Source organism: Epinephelus fuscoguttatus, linkage group LG6 (assembly GCF_011397635.1).
Source record: "Epinephelus fuscoguttatus linkage group LG6, E.fuscoguttatus.final_Chr_v1".
Lineage (NCBI taxonomy): Eukaryota > Metazoa > Chordata > Actinopteri > Perciformes > Serranidae > Epinephelus > Epinephelus fuscoguttatus.
This window is the reverse complement of record NC_064757.1, coordinates 11,620,487-11,644,069: the sequence shown is the minus strand read 5'-3', so window position 1 is coordinate 11,644,069 and position 23,583 is coordinate 11,620,487. Positions and strand designations below refer to the sequence as shown.

The 23,583-nt window shown below is 42.4% G+C and overlaps 1 protein-coding gene across 1 annotated transcript; it reads left to right on the top strand.

Moving 5' to 3' along the window:
• The first annotated feature begins 143 nt into the window (after window positions 1–143).
• On the top strand, window positions 144–22,546 carry si:dkey-112e17.1 (uncharacterized). Its single transcript, XM_049578743.1, has 7 exons — window positions 144–288; window positions 10,088–11,064; window positions 14,318–14,369; window positions 16,027–16,150; window positions 17,861–18,003; window positions 20,476–20,718; window positions 21,071–22,546. Exons 1-7 carry the CDS (start codon window positions 208–210, stop codon window positions 21,770–21,772), a joined length of 2,322 nt encoding a protein of 773 aa, XP_049434700.1. The 5' UTR covers window positions 144–207; the 3' UTR covers window positions 21,773–22,546.
• The last annotated feature ends 1,037 nt before the right edge of the window (window positions 22,547–23,583 follow it).

The following is a 23,583-nucleotide window of genomic DNA, read 5'->3' as shown; positions in this document are numbered from 1 at the left end:
GTTTTTTAAAATAAAGTTCACAGAAATAACAGTGAAGTTAATATAAAGCCAATAAGGAGAGTTTTTAGCCAAGGGTTTGGTGCTGTGTTCGAGTTCGCCCATGAACGATGGACGCGCGCTCCCGATACTTCAGGTGAATGAGAGGGAAGCAGAGGAGCGGGATACGGTTCACTGTGCGTTGCATTAAACAGGAACAATCAGAGGAAAATGAGTTGTGTTACGTCGCTTGGGGCCCAGGCTTTTATGACAACATATCTACTCTTCGTGATGGGATGCGTTGCACAGAAAGTAAGTTGACATTTGTTGACAATAAGCTGACAATAATTCACAAGCTTTACCTCCAGCCCTCTTGAGTGCCGTGCTCACATGTATGGAGAGAACCAAGCCACGAACTCCCTTCCTAAATCGTGATATTCAACAATTGTTTCTTCTCGACAAACGCTCTGAGCACATGGGACTTCAAGCAAGTTATTTTAAGACAACTTAGTTGCCAACATTTATTTCGGCTTACATTTGATACACACAGGAAAACTTGGGGCAGCTAAATTTTAAATTTAAATGTAGGTCGGGTGTTCTGTCAACAGTTTTGTACTACGAAAATACAGCACACGGTTGTAGGCTATAGCAAGAGGCGGTGAGTACGTATTGAGCCCAATCTTAAAAGTTAACATTTAATACAGTTTAATACTGTTGTTTTTGTTAGCTAACTTTTATGCCGACTATGTCTGAAGACCACTGTGCTTCGAAAAACGCCAAAGCTTATGTATTACAGTGTGGAAAAAGTTAAGCAGATAGCGACGAACATTTAAATTTACATTTTTTACAATGGAGTTTTGCGCACGCTCTGTATGACAACAGCACAGGACGTAACACTACCTTCTCAAAGTAGAATCTCACGTTGCCTCTGGAATTGCGAAAGTTGTTTAGGAAACAAAATATATTGCACAAACAGGTTATCAAAATGGTCCTGCAGTCTACTTGTGTTTGAAACAGCTCTGTCCATAACAATTAGCAACACATCCGCCTCATGTCGCCTGTAGACTACTGTAAGTGAACTGAAATGTTTACAGTTTGCATTTTAAGGTTCAAGTTCAGTTTCAGTATTTATTTCTACCCAAGTGTCCCATGTGCTTTATACAGTGATATCTAGAAAAACAAACCTAAACTTTAGCCATACCCAGAGTTTTTAATCACCTTACATCATGCTGACTAACCTTTGCCATTCACTGTAAATATGTGAAAGTAGAATTTGAAACTGTATTTAAAAATTCCCAAACTTCCTGGGACTTTATATCCTCTTAGGCTTTTTAGGGGATGTTTTGATGGCACGGGCATGTTTTGATGTTGCTGCACTTCACAGAGTTAGACAATGGCATGCAGAGTCCAAACTGCTGAAATGAGAACCACATTGAGAGCATGTAAACCTTGTGTTGTGCTACTTTTCATACCCATTGAGGCGAACTCCCAAGCTTTGCCTCTGACATGCGAGGAGTTCATGATCAAAAGTTTGTCTCCGATAAATCAGGAACCCAAACACTCAGGGGTTGCTACTGGGGCATGTTTTCCATTCAATCAGTCTGTGATTCATGTTGGACATGTTTTAGCTTCTCCTGTGGTAGAGTCAAAGCTCTTGCCAGGTTAGTGAGGCTTAGATGTGAATGGGTGCTTTAGAGTTAATTGGTTGAGGCATAAAAGTTGTTGGGATGCCATAACCTGAAGTGTCTCTTTATTATTAGGTTTATATGGATACCTGCAGCATAGGAATAGCTGCACATGTGACTGAGGATGGCAGGACTTGTTGATGTATGTTGTCAGCCGCCTGGAACAGTCATGTTTACATAGACAGTGGCAGGAGTGGGCCTTGGTACTTGCTTGTGAAGAAAGGGAAAGTGATACCTCACTGCTCAGAGCAGAAAACACTATAAATGATAGCTAGAGCATGTATTTATTAGTATGTGGTTTGATCACCACTATGGTATGTCTATTTGTGGCAGTCTCAGCTGTCTCTGTTGGAGCAGGAACTTTCTAAATTGATGTAATTGACATTGTTTTCCAATTACAAGTTGCTGTGGAAGGCAAAACTAACAGGTGAATGCTTCTCAGGCTGAAAAGATGCTTGGCTGTATGTTATCCCTAAGGTCTTGGAATTGGAAATAAGCAGCGCCATTCTTAAAATGACATGGGTGCTCGTCACATTTTATACAATTTCTTGCAAAACTTTGTAGCAGGGTTGTTAAGTGAAGCATCTCAACTGTAAAGTGCATCACCCAGTCAGTCTTCCAATCCCATATTCTTCTGTTTTTGATTCATCCGATGCACCAACATGTCCACATTTGGGGCAGGGACTGGTGTCAGGACACAGAAGGATTACCCATGACACAGATCTCCTCTAGGACATCAAAACCACATTTCCAGTTAGAAGCTTCCACCTGTCAAGAGTCATCCTCTTCCGCTGATGGACAATGGCGGCTCAGCAGCACAATTCTTAGAACTAGACAACAAAAACCTTTGGTATATTGAATTGTCAGCGTCTCCAGCTTTAGTTCCTGTGTGCATAGGGTGCTCACTATCTTTGCAATTATCTGCCTGAGGGGACACGGTAAATGATGTCTTTGTCCTCCGCTCCCCTTTTGTATTAAGTTGATTTTTGGAACAGCATAAACAAGCTTGGAATTTATTCTATCCCCCTCAGAAAAAAAATGGGAGGCATCCAAGCCTGTAAGTCCACATTTCAGTGCTGTGGACAAGGGAGAGTGATTTTGATCTTTGCTTTGTTGCTTCACTCTGTCTTTCGTTAGATTTTATTTGCAATGGAAAGAGGGGACATTCATCCCTAATTGAAGTGAGTTTCAGGACTCCAGTGTACTGTGAATTTGCTTATTCCTCCCATGAATTATGTGACAACAGATACACACACAGTCTGTCAACAGATAAAAATGTCCCCTTGAGTTGGTGAACCGCAGAGGGACTTTAGAGGAGATGGGATGCAAAAGTCAGGGCCAGAGACAGAGTGATGGACAGAGTTAGACAAAGAGGGAGGGAAAGCTGTCCTGTGAGTGTTGCAGATGCAGCGGGTTGTTTGATAGAAAACAAACTTCATTTCTATACTATCTATGGTAGCATCAAAACTCTAAGACGCTGATGTTGTTGGTATTGCAGGGAGTTTTCAAGTGGCCGCCTAACGTTAAAAAGGTCACACAGCATGAAGTTAATGGCTGATTTTTAACTTTGAAAATAGAAGTAGCTTGCGGAGCTGCATTTATTTTACTTTCCTCTTTAGAAGGTGTGAGAGTACCGAAGTGGAGAGATCCTTTTTGTTTTGTGGCCCAGATCCCGATCCAAGTCATTAAATATTGGGGTAGTTGCCCATACAGAGTCTGATCTGATACTAACATTCGAGACATGTTGATTGAATATGTATCTGACACACTGAAATAACTGCTGTAGCCTTCTAAATTTGGCACTTTTTTTCACAAGCTTCTTAATCAAAAAACTGAAGGTCCTGTTTCAAAATTAAAAAGTTTATGAGTTTAAATTATTGATATGATATCAGTAAAAGTACAACTGGGAGAATGTTACTCCTGAAATTAAGTTAGGTAGTTGTTTGCTGTCATAGAATGATGCCTCTTTGACTGTACCTCGTAACCAGTCTTTGGCAGAGTGCAGACGACGGCTTGCAAAGAGCCTACAAAACAGACAAGTTTAATTTTGTTCTGCCCTTAAGTTACTCACAGAACACACACACACACAAACACATGAAGAAAAGCGATCTGCTGGGCTGGACAGAAAGGTTTACAATAGTTTCCCTTTTTTTTAAACCAAACAAAGATGGTAGCGGAAATGATGTATGTCAAGCTGTTCAATGTGAACCAAAAGTAAAGAATATCAATGAGACATTAAAATAACCTTAACACATTGCCTTTGTTTCACAGCATTTTTTTTATTGATACAAAAGGCAGTACAAAAAAACCAAGGTGTGACATACGATGCATATGTGGGGGCAGATGGAAACGGGAATATAGAAAAATGAGAAATAACAAAATAAAACAATCATAAAATAGTCATGTATAACAGTTTTCCTAGGGTTATAAATATCCAAACATGTTAATCACAGTTATTAATCACTTATCCTTGCCTATATTGATATTACTTTCTTTTGCTTTCTTTTGTCAGACAAAACAACACATTCATATTTTTCTTGAACCAAAAAAAAAGAGCAAGGTAATGTGTAATTTCCGGCTTCCTTTATAGGAAATAGAAATGCAACTTGAGGAACAGGTTAAAAATTGTTCTTGTCGTGCAGCAGAGGGGATATTTTTTCAGCCAGATGGATAGAAGTTTTTGTAGATTCTTGAAATACCTTGAGAACAGAAGGAAAATCAAATGCTTAGTTCTGTGACTAGAATGTAATGTTGACACAGGAGAGCCACATACTGGTGCTAAGTCTATGCATCAAAACAGCTAAGCTAATGGGCTGTAGTTCAGGGGTTATCAGTGTTGAGATGATATTCAAAAATAAGCTTGTCTGGTGATTTAAATGCTGTGGTTGTCCTCGGAAATGTTATTGTGTCCATTTAGACTGTGATTGATTGCAGTTTAACTGTGTCAGTACAGTGCAGGCCAGCCTACATGACGAGGCTTCTCACTGAGGTGCTGAAAGAAAAGACTAATTATCATGGATCACATTCCAAAATCTGGAAATGATTTCTCTAAACCACCATGGAGATAAGGTCATGATTCACCACAGGGTTCCACAGACTAGCTTTAACAGCTACCACAGCAGCAGCAGCAGCAGCAGCAGCTCTTTTTAGAGGAAATATGTTAATGGTCTTCACGCCACAAACATGGAAGAGTGAGCCTGCATCTGCCTGTCCTCTTGCTCACCCAGTCACATGTCTGTGCGAGTTTGAGGACCACAGCAGTAATAATTTCCAGCATTCCACTTTTCCATGCAGGCTACAGTGAATGTCCCGTGATGGCTCTGTAAATAAAAATGTTGATCAAACATGCAATGGCTCAAAGAGGTCTTTCATAAGTCACCCAGGATGCACATGGTGGTGTAAATGTGCTGAGCCAGCACCACAGTGGCCAACGAGGGCGACCCTAGAAATGCCTGGGCTTAATCAGGCCGCCACACCAGTTGTTTGTAAACTCACCCTGGCTTGAACTACAGCCGCTGACATGAGCCCATCAGGAGAGGCATTGACATCACAGGGGAGATATGTGATAAATCCTGGGCTCGAGTATCAGTGCTTTTCACAGCTGTGCAGAATGACCTCAAGGAGCTTTGTTTCTGTCTGTGGAATTGGAGGCAGCAGTGTGAAATATACTAAAAACACAAATGGGGCATTTTGCTGACATTGAGCTGCAGCTGCTGACTCTGTTATACAACTAATTTCAAACTTGTTTTTAGCTGCATGTTTCCGTCTATGATTGATATATGTGAAAATAATATTTTTTGAGAAAGTGGAGGAGCTTATAACATTTTTGGTATTCTGTGTACCATGCAAACACTGTCCTCTTGTGTCACTGTATGAGACTTCTATATCTTTCAGCTCCAGTGCAACTCAGGGGAATTCCTGTACATTTGTTGCACTTTGAGAAAAAGTGCTTTTTATTCTGATAAAATTAGTGTGACTCCTAATCTTGATCCAGCTTTAATTTGTGGAAAGATTTGTCTCATTCCCATAATTGATATTACATCATATATTCTGACATTTACTATTTTAGCAATAACTTTTTATGCCTGTTCTGATATGTTGTGACTTAATATTTTTTCTCCTCAGGTCTGTATCACTCAGATCTATCAGACTATATGATTAAATTAAGGATAATGGAAGTTAGTTCAGGTATTGGTCCACAAAGCTGTGCTGTTTTTATATCGGTCCAGACCTGAGAAATAGAGTGTGATTATAAGCATCCTGAGTGGGGCTGCTGCTACTGCTCAAGCGCTAGCCTGTGAAGCAGTGTCACTTTTCTCCTCCAGTAAACAGGGCTGGTGAGGATTCTTGCCCCCTTTTGAGGGGCCCGCCTGCCTGTTTATGAGCCAGTCCGGGGCTGTTTGTGCATGAGAGGCAGAGTGTGTGAGTGTGTGTTTGTGTGTATTAACAGTACTTCAGCAGAAGCCAGCTCGTGTTGCAGAGTTTTCACAGCGGTGTCGTCAGCCTGGGTGGTTTAAAAAAAAAAAAATCCATGTTACAGCCAACAGTTGGGTCAGACTGCAGGCTTCTGTTTTGTCAAATAAAGGTGTACTGACATGTCGTGTTTTTTGGCTTGTTCATCTTTATACCCATAAGAGAGGGCTAAAAACTAAAAAGTGCTTTTTCTGTAACAGATTTAAATTATGTTTTTCTTTAGTTTAATGCTCAGATACACTGTTTTAACAGCAGAGTACTAATTTTTCTTTTTGTTTATTTCTCATCTTTTTTCTGACCACATCCTTCCATTTACATTACAACCTCTCACAGGTTACTTTTAAATAATATTTTTAATGATAAATGACATTTAAACAAAATTTTAAAAATACTATTTTAATATAATGGTACTATACAAATAAATCAGCTCTGCAACATCAGTCAGTAGATTTAAAGTTGTCTCTGTGATAATTAGACCGACCTATGAACTCCATCATGGAATGTGATTGAAACACTTTTTTTTTTAAAAGATGTACTGACGCAAAGTGAAAACACTAGAACAATACCATTTGTCAGGGGCCCCTCAGTAATGACAGCATCTGGTCTGATGTTTCACTGAGCAAGTCATTTCAGACAATTATGTGCTTTGTTGATCTACTTCTGTCCAGGGAAGCCCCCGTCACTGGCACAACTGGGGCGCAATGAGCAGCCGGCTCTTATGTAAACTTTCAGCTTGCCTTGTACTTATTAGCATCACTTCATTAAAACATTATCCGCCCTCCCTGTATGCGGAGTGGCTCACCAAAACGGCACTGCGGCCCATTGTTTCGCCATGAGAAAAGGCATCTTTGAATAATTAGCGGCCTGCCAGTGGAGCGGCCTGTGATGTAACAGAACTGAGATGTTTGGCATTATAAGAATGTCCCATTTCCATTCGACACTGTGGCACTTTGGGGCCCTTTCATGTGTAGTCTAGCATGCACCCCAGGCAGGGTGAAGGGGACCTCCCGGCCGCCTCCTCCTGGTGGGAGAGATGACACAGTCTCTGTCCATGACACAGTTCTCTTTCATCAGAAGCAGGATTTCACATCATACAAGAGACTGTTAATTCATAAATGAGCATTATTTGCAACATCTATTTCTTTAAACTATTTTTTTTAAAGTTCAATTGGATAAAAACAGGTTGAAAACAAAGTGAAAGTCTTCAGGGAAGGTTGAGTAAAGGCAGCAGTATGAACAAACATATGTTCTCCCACCATTGGTCATTCTTGCCCTAAAAGGGGACACGCTGTCCTTCTCTTCCCCCCTGTTATGCCCCCATATTGTGAAGTGGTTCCCCTCATTGCGCAACCTCGCTGCAAACACTGCTAACCCCAAATCGGCTTACTCTCCCCAGCCTCAGCAGGAATGCCATTTGGCCCGTTCAAATGTCACCCGTGTAATTCTTTGCTGGAGTACATTAATTTCTAGTAAGTGTGTAGGAAGCACAAGTGTAGCATGCCATGTGCCAAAGTAATTGCTTCCAAATGTAAGTCAAGGAGAAAAACAGCAAAATACAATTATGTGAAAGGACTTTCATGATCAAAAATTACATTGGTATTGTGGTAATTGAAAAAATAAATATTACATGATACAGTTTTTTAATATTAGGAAGAATAAGCAAATATTATTGATGTACTGTCACTCACATGCCATAAACAGTTCAGTGCATTTAATGATACTACTGTTTGTAATGTAATTAGAAAATTATGGCTTGTACTGTAAAAACCAGAAAAACAGCTACTAGAATTGGTCATCGTGTATCATGTAATTTAAGAGTCAAAGGAGAGTTCAGTTGTGGCATGTTGCTTGTCAACTTTGTACTATATCGTTTGAGCTCATGGGTGAGGGGCAGGACAGATGCTGATTTTTGATCATCTTCTCTTTAATCAAATTCCGATAACAGAACAAAATCAGTCAGAATGCAATATGTTTTAACATCTAACTTCTAACACGGAAGACAACACACACTCACACACATATTTTCTTTTAGTTACGTAGGTCATGCTGCCCTTTTTGCCCTCTCTGACCTCCCATGTCTCTGTTAGATGCTGCGGCCTGACTGTGAGGCTGTCAGCTGTATCAACTATGGAGACAGTGTTAGATTTGACCCTGATGACCAGAGGGCTGAGCGAGAGGTCCTCTCCTCCAGTTGTGATTGAAAGTTACACATAGATTTTGCCACTGAAAATCTGCCGGCTGAGGAATGCCTTTGATGAATGCATTTAGACGGGGATAGATGGTCCATGGAGCAATCAAAGTGCATGTCTGGCTCCAAAGACTTTACTTTTCCCAGTGTCCCTGTTGCCCTCTTTCTCCCCTCCCATCTAAACTGCATTCTCAAAGTGATCTGCTTTTAGCCCAGTCCAGAGCACAAGTGTACCCCGCGGGTGTTGGGTTTGTTACCTGTCTGGCATGGGGGTCTGCCAGTCTGGGTCATTCCCACAGTCCAGAACTGAGGCCAACAGGAAAGCTCATAAACACACAGGCCCCCTACAAAGGTCTGGTCCTCAGCTCCCCGGCCCAGCCACACATCTGCCTCTGCTTAGATCTCAGGTCCCCCTTACATCCTTACACACCTGGGAAGAATTACAGCCAGCATGTTTGAAGAAAAACCCTCCCTAGGGTTACCCAAGCAGGCAAAACACAGGCTTTGATATAAAGGCAGAACAGAAGGGTTGAATAGTTCAGTTTCAAGCCGGTTTATGTCAGTGAGTAATCAGACCACAAGTCCAGTGTATTATTTGCTGATAGGTACCTTGGTTCTTGGTGCCTTTTACATAGAGAACTTAATCACTTTGTGGCTATTATCTGAATACATGACTCATCTTAGAATTTGGGCAGAGTATAATATAATACTGGTCAACACTTTAAAACGGAAGATTAACATGAATGCTCACGTGGGTGGCACCAGTGGGAATCAGAAGCCCTAACCTTGGCAGTGTTTGTGCTGAGCTCTACCTGCAAAGCTGTATGACTCAGGTTAATTGTCACTCTCAGAAGGGGCGTCAGTTAAGTGCCTAAAATAAACCTTAAAATGTGAGATTCTTTGATCTTTAAAGGTTCAGTTGGTATCTTTTTATAAAAATACATTTTTGTCATATTTGCTGAAACTGTCACTGTATCCTGTCAGTAGCACAGTAGACAGATAATCTGTGAGAAAAATCAGGTTCCTCCTAGTGCTCCTAAAAGCATTTGCAGAATCCACCATGCCTGAGCAGAAACAGCCAATCAGGGCCAGGGGAAGTCTCTAATGCATGTCAGTGCACACAGCAAAGACAAGTAAACAGAGGAAGACTGACAAAAAACAACTGGTTTTGTTGTTTGTTGGTCTCAAGCAGTGGCCTGCACTGCAGTGGTCTACAGCTTGGCAGCTAGCCTAGGTCTTGTGCCATCCACCATCCCCTCCACCTCGCAATGACAAAGTCAGCTGATATACATGTAATCAGAACTATGTCAATTTAGAAATGTTGATATGATGTGTATGAAATGTTCGACTGTAACGTATCTGTGGTTTGTAATATAAATTGCCAGCATTTTCTTCTGGTGACTGGGCTGACAAGAAGCTTGCTTTTACTTTGACAGAAGGATGCTGTCATTGGACTTCTTCTGTCTACTTGTCTTTGCAGTGTATGCTGTTGTTGGCAGTGCAGTATGTGCACAAGCAGTGGTTGACATGCATCAGAGTCCTCCTGGCTCTGATAAGTTGTTTTTGCTCAGGCATGGAGGATTCTTGCAAATGCCATTAGGAGCATTAGGAGGAACCACATTTTTACACATAAAGTACTACTGTCAGGATATAGTGACAGTTTGACCAAGTATGACAAAAATATTTTTATAAAAGTTATCTTCTTTAACCTTAAAAGCATGTTTTAAATGATGACTTGACTAACTTAATGTGATTCATATTGCAGGTATACTTTGACTGTGGTGCCAGGGTGGATGTGGTGGATGTCCAAGGCCTCATTCTGTCCCCCGGCTTCCCCTACAACTATTCCTCTGGGACACATTGCGTTTGGCAGTTCTTTGTGCCTGTTGATTACCAGCTAATTCTGGAGATATTTGACTTTGACGTGTTTGAAAGCCATGACTCTGCTGCGCAGTACTCTGCTATCTCTAGTTTTGAGGAGGAAGAGGCAGACGAAGAGGTGACTTTCACTCCTGGCAGCTTAGCAGCAGATGAAAGTTCATCAGCAGCTAAAGATCCCATGCTTCAGAGTGCAGACCTTGTCACAAAGACTCAGCAGTCCTCCCAAAATGGTGAGGTCAAGCAAGTAGTGGTCCAGGAGCAGTCCACAAAGATGGAGATTGCCAAAGTATCAAATTCTGCCAAAAGATCAGCTGATTCCTCCTCTGGCCTATCTTCACCACCTCCTCCCTCTCTCCTCCTTCTATCGGGGGCTGTGCCTCCAGGAGACAAGGCTGTCAATTCCGCCTCCTCGTCTCACCTTAGGGGAGACCTCAACCCCAGTTCCAACCCAAGCCCAGTTGTGGAGGAGACCACCCTTGCATCACCACACTCCACTGAAACTCCAGCTGAAAGCCCAGAAACCCAGCATTCAGTGCTTGACGCCTGCCCCCACGATGTCCTGTACATCTCAGACCTTATCACCTTCTCCTCAAGGTTCTGCGGGTCCAACCGGCCTCCCAGCAGCCAGCTAGTTTTCGGCTCCAGCCAGGAGATGGTGGAGGTCATCATGGAGCTCATCACCACCACCCACTGGGGCCGTGGCTTCGCTCTTCTCTTCCACTACCACAACCTCACCGAGCCAGGGGGGGACCACCGTGCCTCCGCTACCACAGCCAGCAAGGTAGATTCTCTGCTGGCTGCTGTGAGTGGAGCTGCCTTCTTCGCAATGATACTTACAAGTGCTCTCTGCATCATTTTCAGGTAACAGAAATGGAATAACTTTATTTACAAGATCATAAAGATAAAAGAATAACACAGACAACGGCACTCCTTAGTAGCACTGGCCCCCCAGCAGGACAATGCGCCACGCTTAGCCACAAAAAGCTCAGGAATGACCTGAGGAATGTGACAAAGTGCTCAAGGCGTCAACCTGTGCTCCATATTCCCTGGATCCCAATCTGATCAAACATCTATGGGGCGTACTGTTACCCCACCTCACAACCCGCAGGACTCAAAAGATCTGAAGCCAGTGCCCTAATGCCACACACCATAGGACACCCTCCAGAGGTCCTGTGTCCATGCCTTGACAGGTCAGAGCCAAGTCCGGTCCAAGGAGCACCCACTGTGGATCGGGGGTACCTCTGGGGTAGCAGCACGTCCCTCGAATGTTCGATCAAATTGGGATCTGGGTTATTTGGAGGCCAGGTCGACGCCTTGAGCTGTCTCTCACATTCCTCAGGTCATTCCTGAGCAGTTTTTGTGGTGTGGCTCTGTGCACTGTCCTGCTGGGGGGGCACTGCCATTGACAAGTGTTGTTGCCATGAGGGGGTTTATTTTGTCTGCAATGGTGTTTGGGTGGGTGGAACGTGTCAAGTAGCATCCACATAAATGCCAGGAACCAAGGTTTCCCAGCAGAACAGTTATAAAGGCCAAAAACCAGCCACGAGGTGAAGCTTTTGTTGATTCATAAATATCAACCACCACAGAGATATGTTATGATTATTCTTATGAAGCAGTGGAAAACGTTTATGTGTTGCTAATCTTATATCCATTTTTTTTTTCATTCAAAGCAGAGGGCAAACATTTGTTTAATGTTTTATATAATGCAAAATCGTATGAAACAATGGTTTAAAAGATGGGGATCTTAGTTGGTTATTTAGCCCAACATTTTGGTTCAGAGCAAATAGCTCAACAAATACTACATGGAATGCAACTTAATACTTTTTTGCAGACATTCATGGTCCCCAGAGGATAAATTCTGGTAATTTTCATGATCCTCTGACTTTTCCTCTCGTGTCCTCAGCTGGTTCACATATTTGTAGGTCCAGATTGAAATGTCTGAACAACATTCAGGTTGACTGACTTAACTCTGGCACACACATCTTTGTCCCCAGAGGGTGAAACCTTATGACTATTTGGTGATTCTATCCATTTACATCTATTCGAATCATCAGGTTGAAATTCTAAGTTGTCCAGTGGCCAAAAACCTATTAAACTAATAACATTCCCATTAGCCTCAGCTGTATTTTATTTTTAAGGCTTATTATCAGATGTGAGCATGCAAACATGTTAGGCTAAGATGGTAAACATTATGCGAATTTGCTTTTTTCTAAGATAATGTAGGCATAAGCCACCCTACTCTCCCTTACTCTGCCTCTGATTGGCTTACCTGACATTCCTACCCTAGCTCAAATCAGTCTCACTCATTTTACCTTTACCTAACCAACCCAACCAACGAAGGCAACAAGTACTAGCCAATCAGAGGGAAAGTATGGCGGGTATTGCCTTCGCTATCCTAGGAAATGCAAATTTGCTTCCATGACATAGTCTGCCTGCTAAGCATTGTTAGCATTGTCATGGTGAGCATATACGCATGCTGAGGTTAGCATTTAGCTCAAAACACTGCTGTGCTGAAGTACAGCCTCTGAGCCATTAGCATGGTTTAACTTAGTGTTCAGTGAATACTCTCCTGACTTCACAAGTCTTATCTTTGAGTTCTTCCATGAATGAAAATGGGCTGGTCTGAATGCACACACACAGATGTACACACTCTCAAGTACACAGTCACTACTTTGTTGTGTTGACTCAGCTGGAAGCCTCAGTCCCTGATGTGGTGACCCCTGGTGATTAGTTGGGTTTGGCTGCAACTGTGCGGCTCCCTTGATGTGGGGCATTCTCACCGTAGACAGCGGGGCATTCAAGGTACAGCACCTGGCATCAATTCCAGTACACAAAAACACAGAGGCTACATGAAAGTGTATGGGCGGGGAAATAAGGGGGAAAAGGGACAACAAGGAGAATTAAAACTCAATGTGCGTTTGGTACCAGTGGCATTGTCAGACAATCAAAAGGTGTAATTTACAAGCTGTTCCCTCTTGTCCATCCCAGGGGACAATGAACACAAGCTGTAGGGTTAAGTTTGGAGGTTTGTAATACTACCTGTTCTGACAAGCTGACTGGTTTACCCTACTGGTCCAGATTCAAAATCCAGGAAGGTTTAGATTTGCGTTAGTATTTAGCCTGTTGTGAGAAACACCCTGTTTAATATGATTTGTGTTAATTTCAAATGCAGCTCAATGTCTCCAACTCATCCTTCAGGCACAATAACTCCACAGGTTCTCACTATTAATGACAGGGAAATTGGAAACACGTGTTCAATAAAAGGAAAGTGTAATTAGCAAGAACAACACGAATCATTCAGAATCCAGGAAATGCATTACCGTGAAACGCCCAAGTAGCCTCAGTAGCTGTATTTTTCCTCCTCTTTCAGTTGTTCCCTATTAATTTAAATGAGTTCACAGAAATCATTGGAAAACAACTAGCCTGGCGAGTTAGGCATGATCTTGCGAGTTTAAAGCAGTGAGATTAACTCCCAAGGTCCCCTCTGGTCAGAGGTGGATGAGAGTCACTGCAGGGGTTGCCCTCAGATGACCGGAGGCTGGTAATGAACTCATTCAGCTGAGTAATTTTTAATAAGAGGGTACTTGCTCAAGTATTTCTGCATGCTTCATTGGTTCATATGGACTTTAGCAAGCAGCATGGTAAAAAAACAGATACGTGAAATTGGTCATTTTCCCAGTTGTGAAAGAATCTCATATTAATAGGGAAAAACATAGTGGACATGAGTATCAGAAGTGAAAAAGTGACAGCGGTGCATCACTACAACCACTATGTGAAATGCTAGAGTTGTGAGACTGCAAGATCGTGGTGCATCTTGCTACATCATCCAACACCACAATACAGCAACTATTGAGGGGGAAATAGCCACAGGTATGCTGGAGCGAGTATATATTGAGTGAGGTGGTTACTATGTGAAAAAGCTCCCATTTCAGTACAGTTGTATGGGATAGTGTCCATTTTTACATTTCTGGTCAAATTGTGAACACCAGAGGGATTTTTATTCTTGGGAAAACTCTGCCAAGAGTGGAAAAAAATAGGGGACATTCATAAAAGCTGGGTTTTGGATGTGTCTGTAATTATAAACTGAATTGCTGTGGTACTGTATGTTTTCCAGACCCAAACTGTGTCCAAAAAGAGCCAGCTCCTGTGCATCTAGCAACTCTGAGGTACAGATACTTCTCTGTATTTTTTTCTCCCTTTTTCCTTTCCACGTGTCACTCTCTCTCCTCCCCTACCTGTCTTTTTCATTGTCCTATTTGTTAGTTACACATTCCTCTGAAAACAGAGCTTTATCTGGGATCATGGGGCGTTTCTTTTAATTTTCTTTGCCACTGAAGTCCACTGCTGTAGCACTTCAACTCCACTCCCCATAGAGCTGCACCACTTCAGGTTCACTTCAGGTCATGCAGTTTTGAAACAAAGGTTGAACAACCTGATGATGAAGCAGGAAGTATTTAAAAAAAACTGTTACAGTGATTTGTAGCTCTCATTATACCAATAACGAAATAATCTTTTTTTTTTTTTGTCTTCATTTTCATCATCTTTTTCAAAGCAAAATTGTCCAAAACACTGTGGTTCCATACAGAAGCATAATGTATTCAAAAAAAGCCCTCCCCCCTCGTCCATCCATCCATTTTCCAAAGCCGGGTTATGGGGCAGCAGGTAGAGCAAAGCATTCTAGCCGCCCCTCTCCTCAGCAAGGCTTTCCACCTCCTCCTGGGGGACCCTGAGGCATTCCCAGGCCAGCGCCAAACCACCGATCCATCTCATGCTCTATTCTACCCTCACTCGTGAACAAGTACCGACAATACTTGAACTCCTTCGCTTGGGGCAGTAACTCACTCCCAACCCAGAGGGGGCATGGTTCTCTGCCGTTTTCCAGTGTTGACTCATCCCAAGTGCTTCACACTCAGCTGCAAACCGCCCCAGTGCATGCAGTAGGTCATGATGTGATGAAGTCGACAGAACCACATCATCTGCAAAAAAGAAAGATGCAATTCTGAGGTGACCAAACCAGTCACTGCAATCGCCAACTCAGAGAAATGGCCCTATTTTTTAATAACAAGATTATTATCTCAGAAACTTAAGAAAAGTTTTTTTGGAAAAAAATCAGCTCTTCTTTTTCTTAATTAACTAGGTCATAATCTTGCTATTCAGAAAAACAAGAATTTACGAGATTATGAACTCACTAATTCAGAAAAATGGAGCAGATTTTTTTTCCTTAAGTGAATGCATTTTGCATTTTTCTTTGTCATGTATGATAGTTAACTGAATATCTTTGAGTTTTGGACTGTTGGTCAGACAACAAGACATTTGAAGAAATGACCTTGTGCTATGGAAAGTTATCCTGGCCATTTTTTTTACATTAAAAAAATGTATAGTCCAAAAGACTGAGTGAGAAATATCATCTGCAAATTAATTGATAATGAAAAGAATTTTCAGTTGCAGACCTACCCCAATCACAAAACACATTTTCTTACTTATCGCTACTAGTATTGAGTCATGCAGAAGTTGTGAGATATTGACTTCTGAAAGCTGTGCCACCATGCAGAGTTACAGAGGGCCAGATAGTAGGAGCACTTCCTATACACACACACAGAGTGACATCCAGGGGCAAGGAAATTTCCATGTGTGTATATGTTTACGTGTATGTTCAGTGTATACATAAATCTGCGATAACTGCAGCTGCACTGTGGCTCTGTGTATTTCAAGACATTGCCTCAGCTTTGTTCCTCTCTGGGAACACCTGTGCTGAACATGATCTGTATCATGATGAAGTACTGTGGATAAACTGAATGATGTGGTGTGTGCTCATGTTTGAAGGTGCCAGAGGGAGTCCAGAACACGGGGGCTGAAGTCAGTGAGCTGCAGCTGATGGCCGAGAATCAGGCCAACCTGGAAGCCACCACAGAGCAGGAGAACAACAACGACAGCCCGCCACACACAGGTTGGGACGACACACACCTGCGCACACATGAATGCACACACAGGATGGAAAACCGATATACTTGATTAATGATGTTAGTCCTTGTATTCATGCTTAATTTATACTCTGGTTGGTCTCAGTTCCTCTTGCAAGCATCTTAGATATACAGTATGACAAAAATTGCATTTCAACAAGCCCATGAATTGCACATTACTGCAGATGTCAATCATTTTGATTTACATATACACAACACATTTAGACCTTTTACAAGAATAATTTTAGGAATGATAATAATACCTTCAGGAATATAAATCTACCATGAATTCATTTCCTGGCAATGCAATGATCTGATAAAGTTTCAGTGCAGTCATTTAAAAGTGACAGCCCAGGGTTTGAGGAATGTACCCCAATAGCGGTAATGTTTCTCAGGAGATAACTTGCCAGTCATACAGTGTGAAATTGGATTTTCTGCTTATGAGTATGTCTAGGAGGCGCTTTTTCTTTCTGTGTTCATCTATAGTGGTTATCTCTGCTCACGCTAACCACCCACTTCTTCTATTTATTCAGAGCAAATTGCAACTGCTGTTTCTGGAAATGGAAAACAGCAAATCTTTCTCGCCTGCCAGGAGTTTTCCTAGGAAAGATTTACCAAACAATGAGCGTTACAGGCTTCGCATCACTATTGTGTTATAAATATGTTGTTAGATATAACTTTAAATTGAAACAAACTGTGTATGAGGAACCCTCTGTGGATGACTATGGGCGGGTGTGTAGAGTTTTCAATGGAAAGGAAAGTTGCATTAGCTTTGGAGCAGCACACAGGCTTGATCCTGGAACAATCCAAAGGTCTCTCTCTCTCTCTCTCTCTCTCTCTCTCTCTCTCTCTCTCTCTCTCTCTCTCTCTCTCTCTTCCTCCCTCTCTCTCTCTCTCTCCCTCCCTCTCTCTCTCTCAGTGGGACTGAACCCAGGCTGAGAGATTTGTGGGTTGTGGCATTTAACCCACAAAGCAGCCTGGGAGTAGTTTGAACAACAGGGGAGTACAGTCCCCCTCTGTGTGTGCTCCAGTCACGGTGTAAGGAGTTTACACCAAAACACATAGCTTATAAACAGTGAAGGAGTTGAGATTAGCCTACTCTGAACGTTGTTTCATTGAGCCATTTAAATTGCAGTACAACATCATGAGCTCTGCTGCTTTTCTCAGCAGTGAACAGTCCTTACTTCTTAATACTTCACCCTCCAAATGATTTGTATATTAATTACTGACTCTGTGTTACGTTGAATTCGTAAATGATTTTTTTTTTTTTACTCACATGCTCAAATGTTTGTTCGGATTTACCAAAGTCACACAATACAAACAAACTAAGTAATCGAAGAGGTGGTAGATCAGCAGCTTCTGTGTTCAGCACAGTAAAATGACTCTTTTTGTCGATGGAGTCTGGCACTGAAGAGAGCGTAGATAAGTTTCACTTTCAGTTTAGTTACCTGCTGGAAAGCGGTGTCTGTTTGGGAAGTACTGAGCATACCAACTAGATACATGAGACATGGATTATAGTGTGTGAGTTGTTAAAGATTTCATAAATGTTTTGCTATAGTTTGAGTAATGATATACAAATGGTCATTTGGGAGGTGAGGTTTTCCTTTAAAGAAGTACTTTGTTTGGAGTTAAAAAACACTCTTGTCATCGGTGTTCTCAACATAATTTGTGTCTGCATTTTTTCTGTTTCTCTGCAGTCAGTGCTGGTGGTGACATTTCCCATAGTGCAGAGGTGGACCTTTCCTGCAGCGGTTTGACTGAACTTGACCTTGGTGCAGATGAGGTTTTCATTGTATCTTCAGCCCCTAGCCCAAGCAGGCTACCCTTCTCACCTCACACAGTAAGGCCTAGATTCGTGTCAGTACAGTTGTCTATGTTGTCACCTAGTAATGAGGTTACTTGGTCCAGAGCTAAACACTGAGGAGCACTAAAAATCTACATGCATGGCCATGTCAGTATTGGTTCAGACTGAAATATCTCAACAAAGATTTTATCTGAAAGCAGCCATGGTGCTATACAGTAGACAGTGAAATTGTCTATTTAATCTCAAGGCCAAACTCTCAGTGGGTGATCTCCTCGCTTTGGGGAAATGATCCCTGAACCAATGAACATCAGAGGTGACAGGGCATTCATTGCTTTGAATTGACCCAGTGTTCCTAATAAGACTGACACCATTTTATTGGCGTACTCGTGGTGTTGTCTAAAACTATGAAAACTATGAGGACATAAATGGGAAACGAGGATAATTAAAAGACGGGAGGAGCGTTGAAGAAGAAGGGTTCGACCAAGCATTTTTTTTCTCTGCTCTCTTTTGTATTCTCTTGGAATAAGAGTTGGCATAAAACAGCTCTGGCAGCTTTTTGAAGGACTGGCAAGCTTTTCTGCAGCCTAGGCTAATGGAGTATTATCTACAGAGCCAGATTCCCAGCTCCAATTGTGTATGTGTGTGTGTTTGTGTGTCTGTGTGTGTCATGCACGCTTTGGCACACAGTGTGTGGTCTGCCTGTGTGTGTCCTCCATGCAGACGTCCATGTAAATAATGTTTGAGAAATGTTGCTCGGGCTAACAGCGGCAGAAGTCCCTGAAAAATGCCCAAGTCATCTTCTCAGTGTCACTGCCAGGTGAGCTTCCAGGTCAGTGTGGTATTTTCATGCCACACTCCCTCAGATTTGTAGACATGCATTAAGCCATTTGATAACATTTTGTTGCAAAGGGCCCCTTCGAAGGAGAGCTTCAATTTAGGCACAATAAAGCAATGAGGAGACTTTAAAACCTTTCTTGCTGTGGGCAGGGTGATGAGATCAAGGCAGAGAAGTCTGGATCAAAATGGTCTGGTACATTCCTTGAAATGTAAAAGACATAATTCAACTGTTTCTAATTTTTCTAAGTATCTCAGGCCTCTCAATGCACCCCTAAAGGGTCTGAGACCCCACCTCTGGAACTATGGTTTGCAAGCCACTGTGTTGGGTGCCTGATTTCTCACAGTGTGTGTCAAATCTAAAAGTTGCCATTGTGTTCATGGAGCTTTACCGACCAAAAGAACATTTTATTTAAACCCCTAGCTAATTCTTGTCTAGACAAAGCTAGCTGCTAGTGACTCTGTGTAAAGGATTATGTGGACTAGTTCTCTGTGTGATGGTTGCAACCCCTATAACCCCCCCCCCCCTGATCAACAGCAGCTGACTGATCAGGAAGGATAATGTGACCTTTGCACATCTAACCTGTCAATTAGCCTCTCCTAGTTTAAGCAAATAGTCTCAATACAGAGACGTTTCCTCTCAAATAGTCCTTCATTCAGACCTGTTATGGTCAGATGGTAAGAGTCGTGCATACACAACACCACAAATGTGACTGAAATCATTCCAAAGCCCCTGCTGTTCTCTTGACAGCTTTACTTTGCTTAATAAATAATGATTGAGATTGGTACGTGAGCCACACATGCTTGGCTGGCTGGCTGTGTGACTGAGTGGGCCAAGCTAATCAGCACAGTTCCCTCTTGTTAATCCATGAATGTAGTACACAACAATCTGCAGGCAGGGATAAATTCAGGTGTTAGGAGGAAATGTGGCAGGTGCAATCGGCAGACTGGCAGCCAGTCAGTTCCTAATATCCCGACCATAAGGACTATGTCGCTGCATGCAGTGATACTACTGTCTCTTGACAGCAATTTAAGTGTTAGGCACTAAGGTGTACTTTCCTTACTTTTAGAGATGTAGTTATTTGTTACCTGATAGTTTTATCCATCTGCATTTTATTCACATTAACAATCACAATGAGATAAAGCGGTGTTACTGTCTGAGTCCAGTCTGTCTCTCGATGCACAATACCAAAGATGCGTGCGTGATTCAATAACAAGCCTGCTGCTCCGTGCAGGTCATTGACCATTGTAACTGCAGTTGAGTGCTTGAGCATAATGCCACCTCTGATATGTGAGCTATTTATGTTGTGTGGTCGTCTTCATTCCTAATTAGTTTGTTTATCCTCTCTAGGCCACTCTTGTCTTGTAACCTTTGTTGTCCTAGAGAAAGTTTGTTTTCTACACATGTAGTTTTTCAGCACTTCATTGCTTGGCATTCATAAATGAACGCATTTTCGAATTTGGAAGTACAGTCTTTACTCCTCGACACTGAGCAGTTGGGCATCATAGTCAACAGAGACAAAATTCAGTTTCAGTGTTCGGGCAGCTAAAGACAATATGGCTGCCAGTAGACATGCTACTGTATGTTGCTTAAGGCACTCTGTTGGTGCCCACTGCAGACAGGCATGGAGTGTTAATTTTAATTTTTACATTTATGCAATTTGTGTGTCTTAGCAGCGGGAGAGGTTTCTGCGGCACAGTGACACTGGTCCCAGCCCTGCAGGTGACTGGCCCTCACCAGACTCCACCACCTCACCCACTGGTACACGGTCCGGCAAGGACGGCAGCGGTGGCTGTGCCAGACCGAGAGCATGGAGCGTACGCACCTTCCAGGATTTCCTCCCTCCACTGCCGCAGCTGCATAAGAAGTGGTGCAGCTGGAACTCCACCAGTCCCTTCACCAAGCTGGTGGACAGCGTCAGTACTAGAACCTTTTGTTTTTACACTCAGGAACATTCATGACATGTGAAGTTGATGTAGAGTGGTCAGTGCTAGACCCAGTTCAGCTAATTTCATGTGTTTCCGATGTAGTTATATTGTCTTCAGAATTGTCTTGATCAGGGATTCTTACTTGACTTAAAGGGTCAGTTAACCAAAAGTACAAAAATTATTTCTTACTGACTTTCTTTGGTACTCCTCCAGTTCTCCAGTCCGCATGTCGAAGTAGTCCTTGAGTCCCTGAGCAAGATACTGAGCACTGAGCACCTTGAGCATCTTTACACCTATCATTTTCCTTCTGTCTTATTGTCTAAATCTTGCATCATTCCAGGCCCCATCCAGTTTGGTCACTGACTGCAGAGGGGACAACAGCAGGAGGGTCTTCTCTGATGTTCACCTGGATGCCAAGGCAGACAGCAGCACCATCTCCGACTCATCCATCAGCAATGCCTCGTACCCGCTGTCGCAGCCTGCCCAGAGGCAGCGGCGTCTCAACTCTACCAGCAACCTGCGGCGCACTCGCTTCACAGGCCCTTGCTTTGGTCTGCTATCGGGGACAGCAGACCAGACAAAGGCCTCTGGGGTTCCTCATGCCCAGGGTTCCCCCTCAGAACCCAGCTCTGGCTCTTCTTCTTCCACCCAGTGTCAGATTGAGAGCGGCCAAGCTGGAAAGAGGCGTGATTTCCCAGGCGAGGGAGACCACGTCAGCGTGCCAGTGTTTGCCATCTCGGAGGAGGAGGACCGGCAGCCTCTGGTCTCAGCTGAGCACCTGAACCAGACGTCCGCCGTGCTGAATGGATTGGTTAGGGAGACATATGATGGGAAGGGGCCTGCCGTTGGAAGCACAGGCCTCAGCCCGCAGAGCCAGAGGGCCAGACCAGAGTGGAGGCCATGGGGGAGCCAGGTGTCAGGAGGGGTTGGTCCTCTCCCTCCCAGCACACTCACCACCATGACCGAGTCAGGCACAGTCAATGACTGCAAGCCATCTCTCAGTCACCCCACAGCACTCTGCAGTGTGACCAACCAGATGTGACCAGACAGTCTTTAAGGTGGTGAAGAGAGCAGGGACTCTGGTGGGCCAGTTGTGCATTTCTGAACTCTGTTAGTGCCACTCTGTGAAATATATAACCTACTTCTTAAATTTCTGATATCAACTTTTACAAAATGATTATTACATATACTGTAGCCTCATGCTGGAAAATAGTCTTCTCACTTTAGTTGTTTTCTATTTTTATAAGATGTGTTTGGACAACGATGGAATATTATGCTGCTTACTATGCCAAGGCACTGACTGCTGTGGTATTATTTGTATAAAAAAAGATGACTGATTGCAAACATGAACAAAAAAGTATTTTCTGAGTGAGAACTCCAGAACCCCAAACTCTTAGGAGCACTTTTAAACCAGATTTATTAACCAGTTTGATGCTGTTCAGCGAGTTATAACACTCCAACCATTGCACCTTGCTTTCAATAGCTCATTCATTCTGGATTTTGTGCTGCCATGTGCCAGCTTTCTGCTTTTTCCTTAATGTGGTTCTTCATGTGGTTATTTCTTTAGCAAAAGCTTACAAATGCTATTACAATTACTTATTACCCAAAAGTGTTCTGCAGAGCATAGAACGTACATTGATATTTATGTTGCAACATTGTATGCATACTGTATGTACTCCTAAGGCTGATACTGGATTATAAAAGGGAAATCAAAATAAAGTTAAAGCACATAGAGAGCTAATATTCACTGTTATGTAGTGTAAAGAGAGAACTAGCGATCACAATAGTATTTAAAATGAGTTATGAATTAATGTAAAGTTTTAATAAAGGTTAAGTCATTTACATGTTGTGTCCTTGATCTGATACAAGATGCAACACAATCAGTCGGAACCTCAAATACATTTAGGTCAAAACCAGATCTCGTGCTGATCTTTCATCTGTCATGTGAGTGTTTCAATCCAGCACCAGTTAAGATCCTCTCTGCACATTTTAACACATAATAATCTGCTTTGAATAATTTGTGTCTGATTAAATCCAGCTAATTTAACTACTCTCTCATTGAAAAATCCAGAACCTATGAATATGCCCCTTTTTTATTATTATTATTATTTCACCTCCGGACACAAGATGTCTTCTCTTTCACTGAATAGCCCATGTTCAGTTTGCGTGTGCTGGGGGGGTTTCAGATAATGCCTGCCATACATGCCAAGACTTTGAAAAGACTAAAGTGTGACACCTCTAACATCTTCAGACAAGTTTTAAGTTGGAGCTCAAGATTTTGCAAAGACTAGGGCTCTCACGGGGTCACTATTTGCAACACTACTAGATTTCTTTTGAAATTATTTCCCATTCTGCTCTTGGTGGAAAATATTACACCAAACACCCTTTAAGAAATATGACATATTAAAAATTCCTTACATGTACACAAAAATGTTTAACTCTAGAAACACAACCTAAAATGCATCAATTTGGATCCATATAATTCATAAAGATAAACTGTATTTGTGTACAAACTTTACATTTTGGATTTTGTTGCCTCAACTTGCTACCAGCCTCTGCTGGTTAGCTGCACTATTTCAGTGGGAGGAGACCATGGAAGTGAGAGGCAAACTGTATCAAAAATTAAGATTCCTCACTAAAGAAAATGAGAAAAAACCTGACTTAAGATAGCTTGGACTGAGTTTTATGAGTACCTCACACCAAATAACCAAGATCACGGGTGTGCACACTAACTGAAGTAAAACTCCTGTTTTTAATTCAGACGAGTCATTTTATGTAAGGCGTGCTTAAGATGCATTTTGGACAACGATTGGCTCTTTAATTAACTGATGTCACAAAATCCTGCTCAAATGG

Excerpts from the sequence above, each read along its gene's own strand:
- si:dkey-112e17.1 (XM_049578743.1), top strand. The coding sequence starts at position 208 with ATGAGTTGTGTTACGTCGCTTGGGGCCCAGGCTTTTATGACAACATAT. Across the intron at positions 11,065-14,317 it reads GCTCTCTGCATCATTTTCAG|ACCCAAACTGTGTCCAAAAA; the intron begins GTAACAGAAATG and ends TATGTTTTCCAG. Across the intron at positions 14,370-16,026 it reads GTGCATCTAGCAACTCTGAG|GTGCCAGAGGGAGTCCAGAA; the intron begins GTACAGATACTT and ends TCATGTTTGAAG.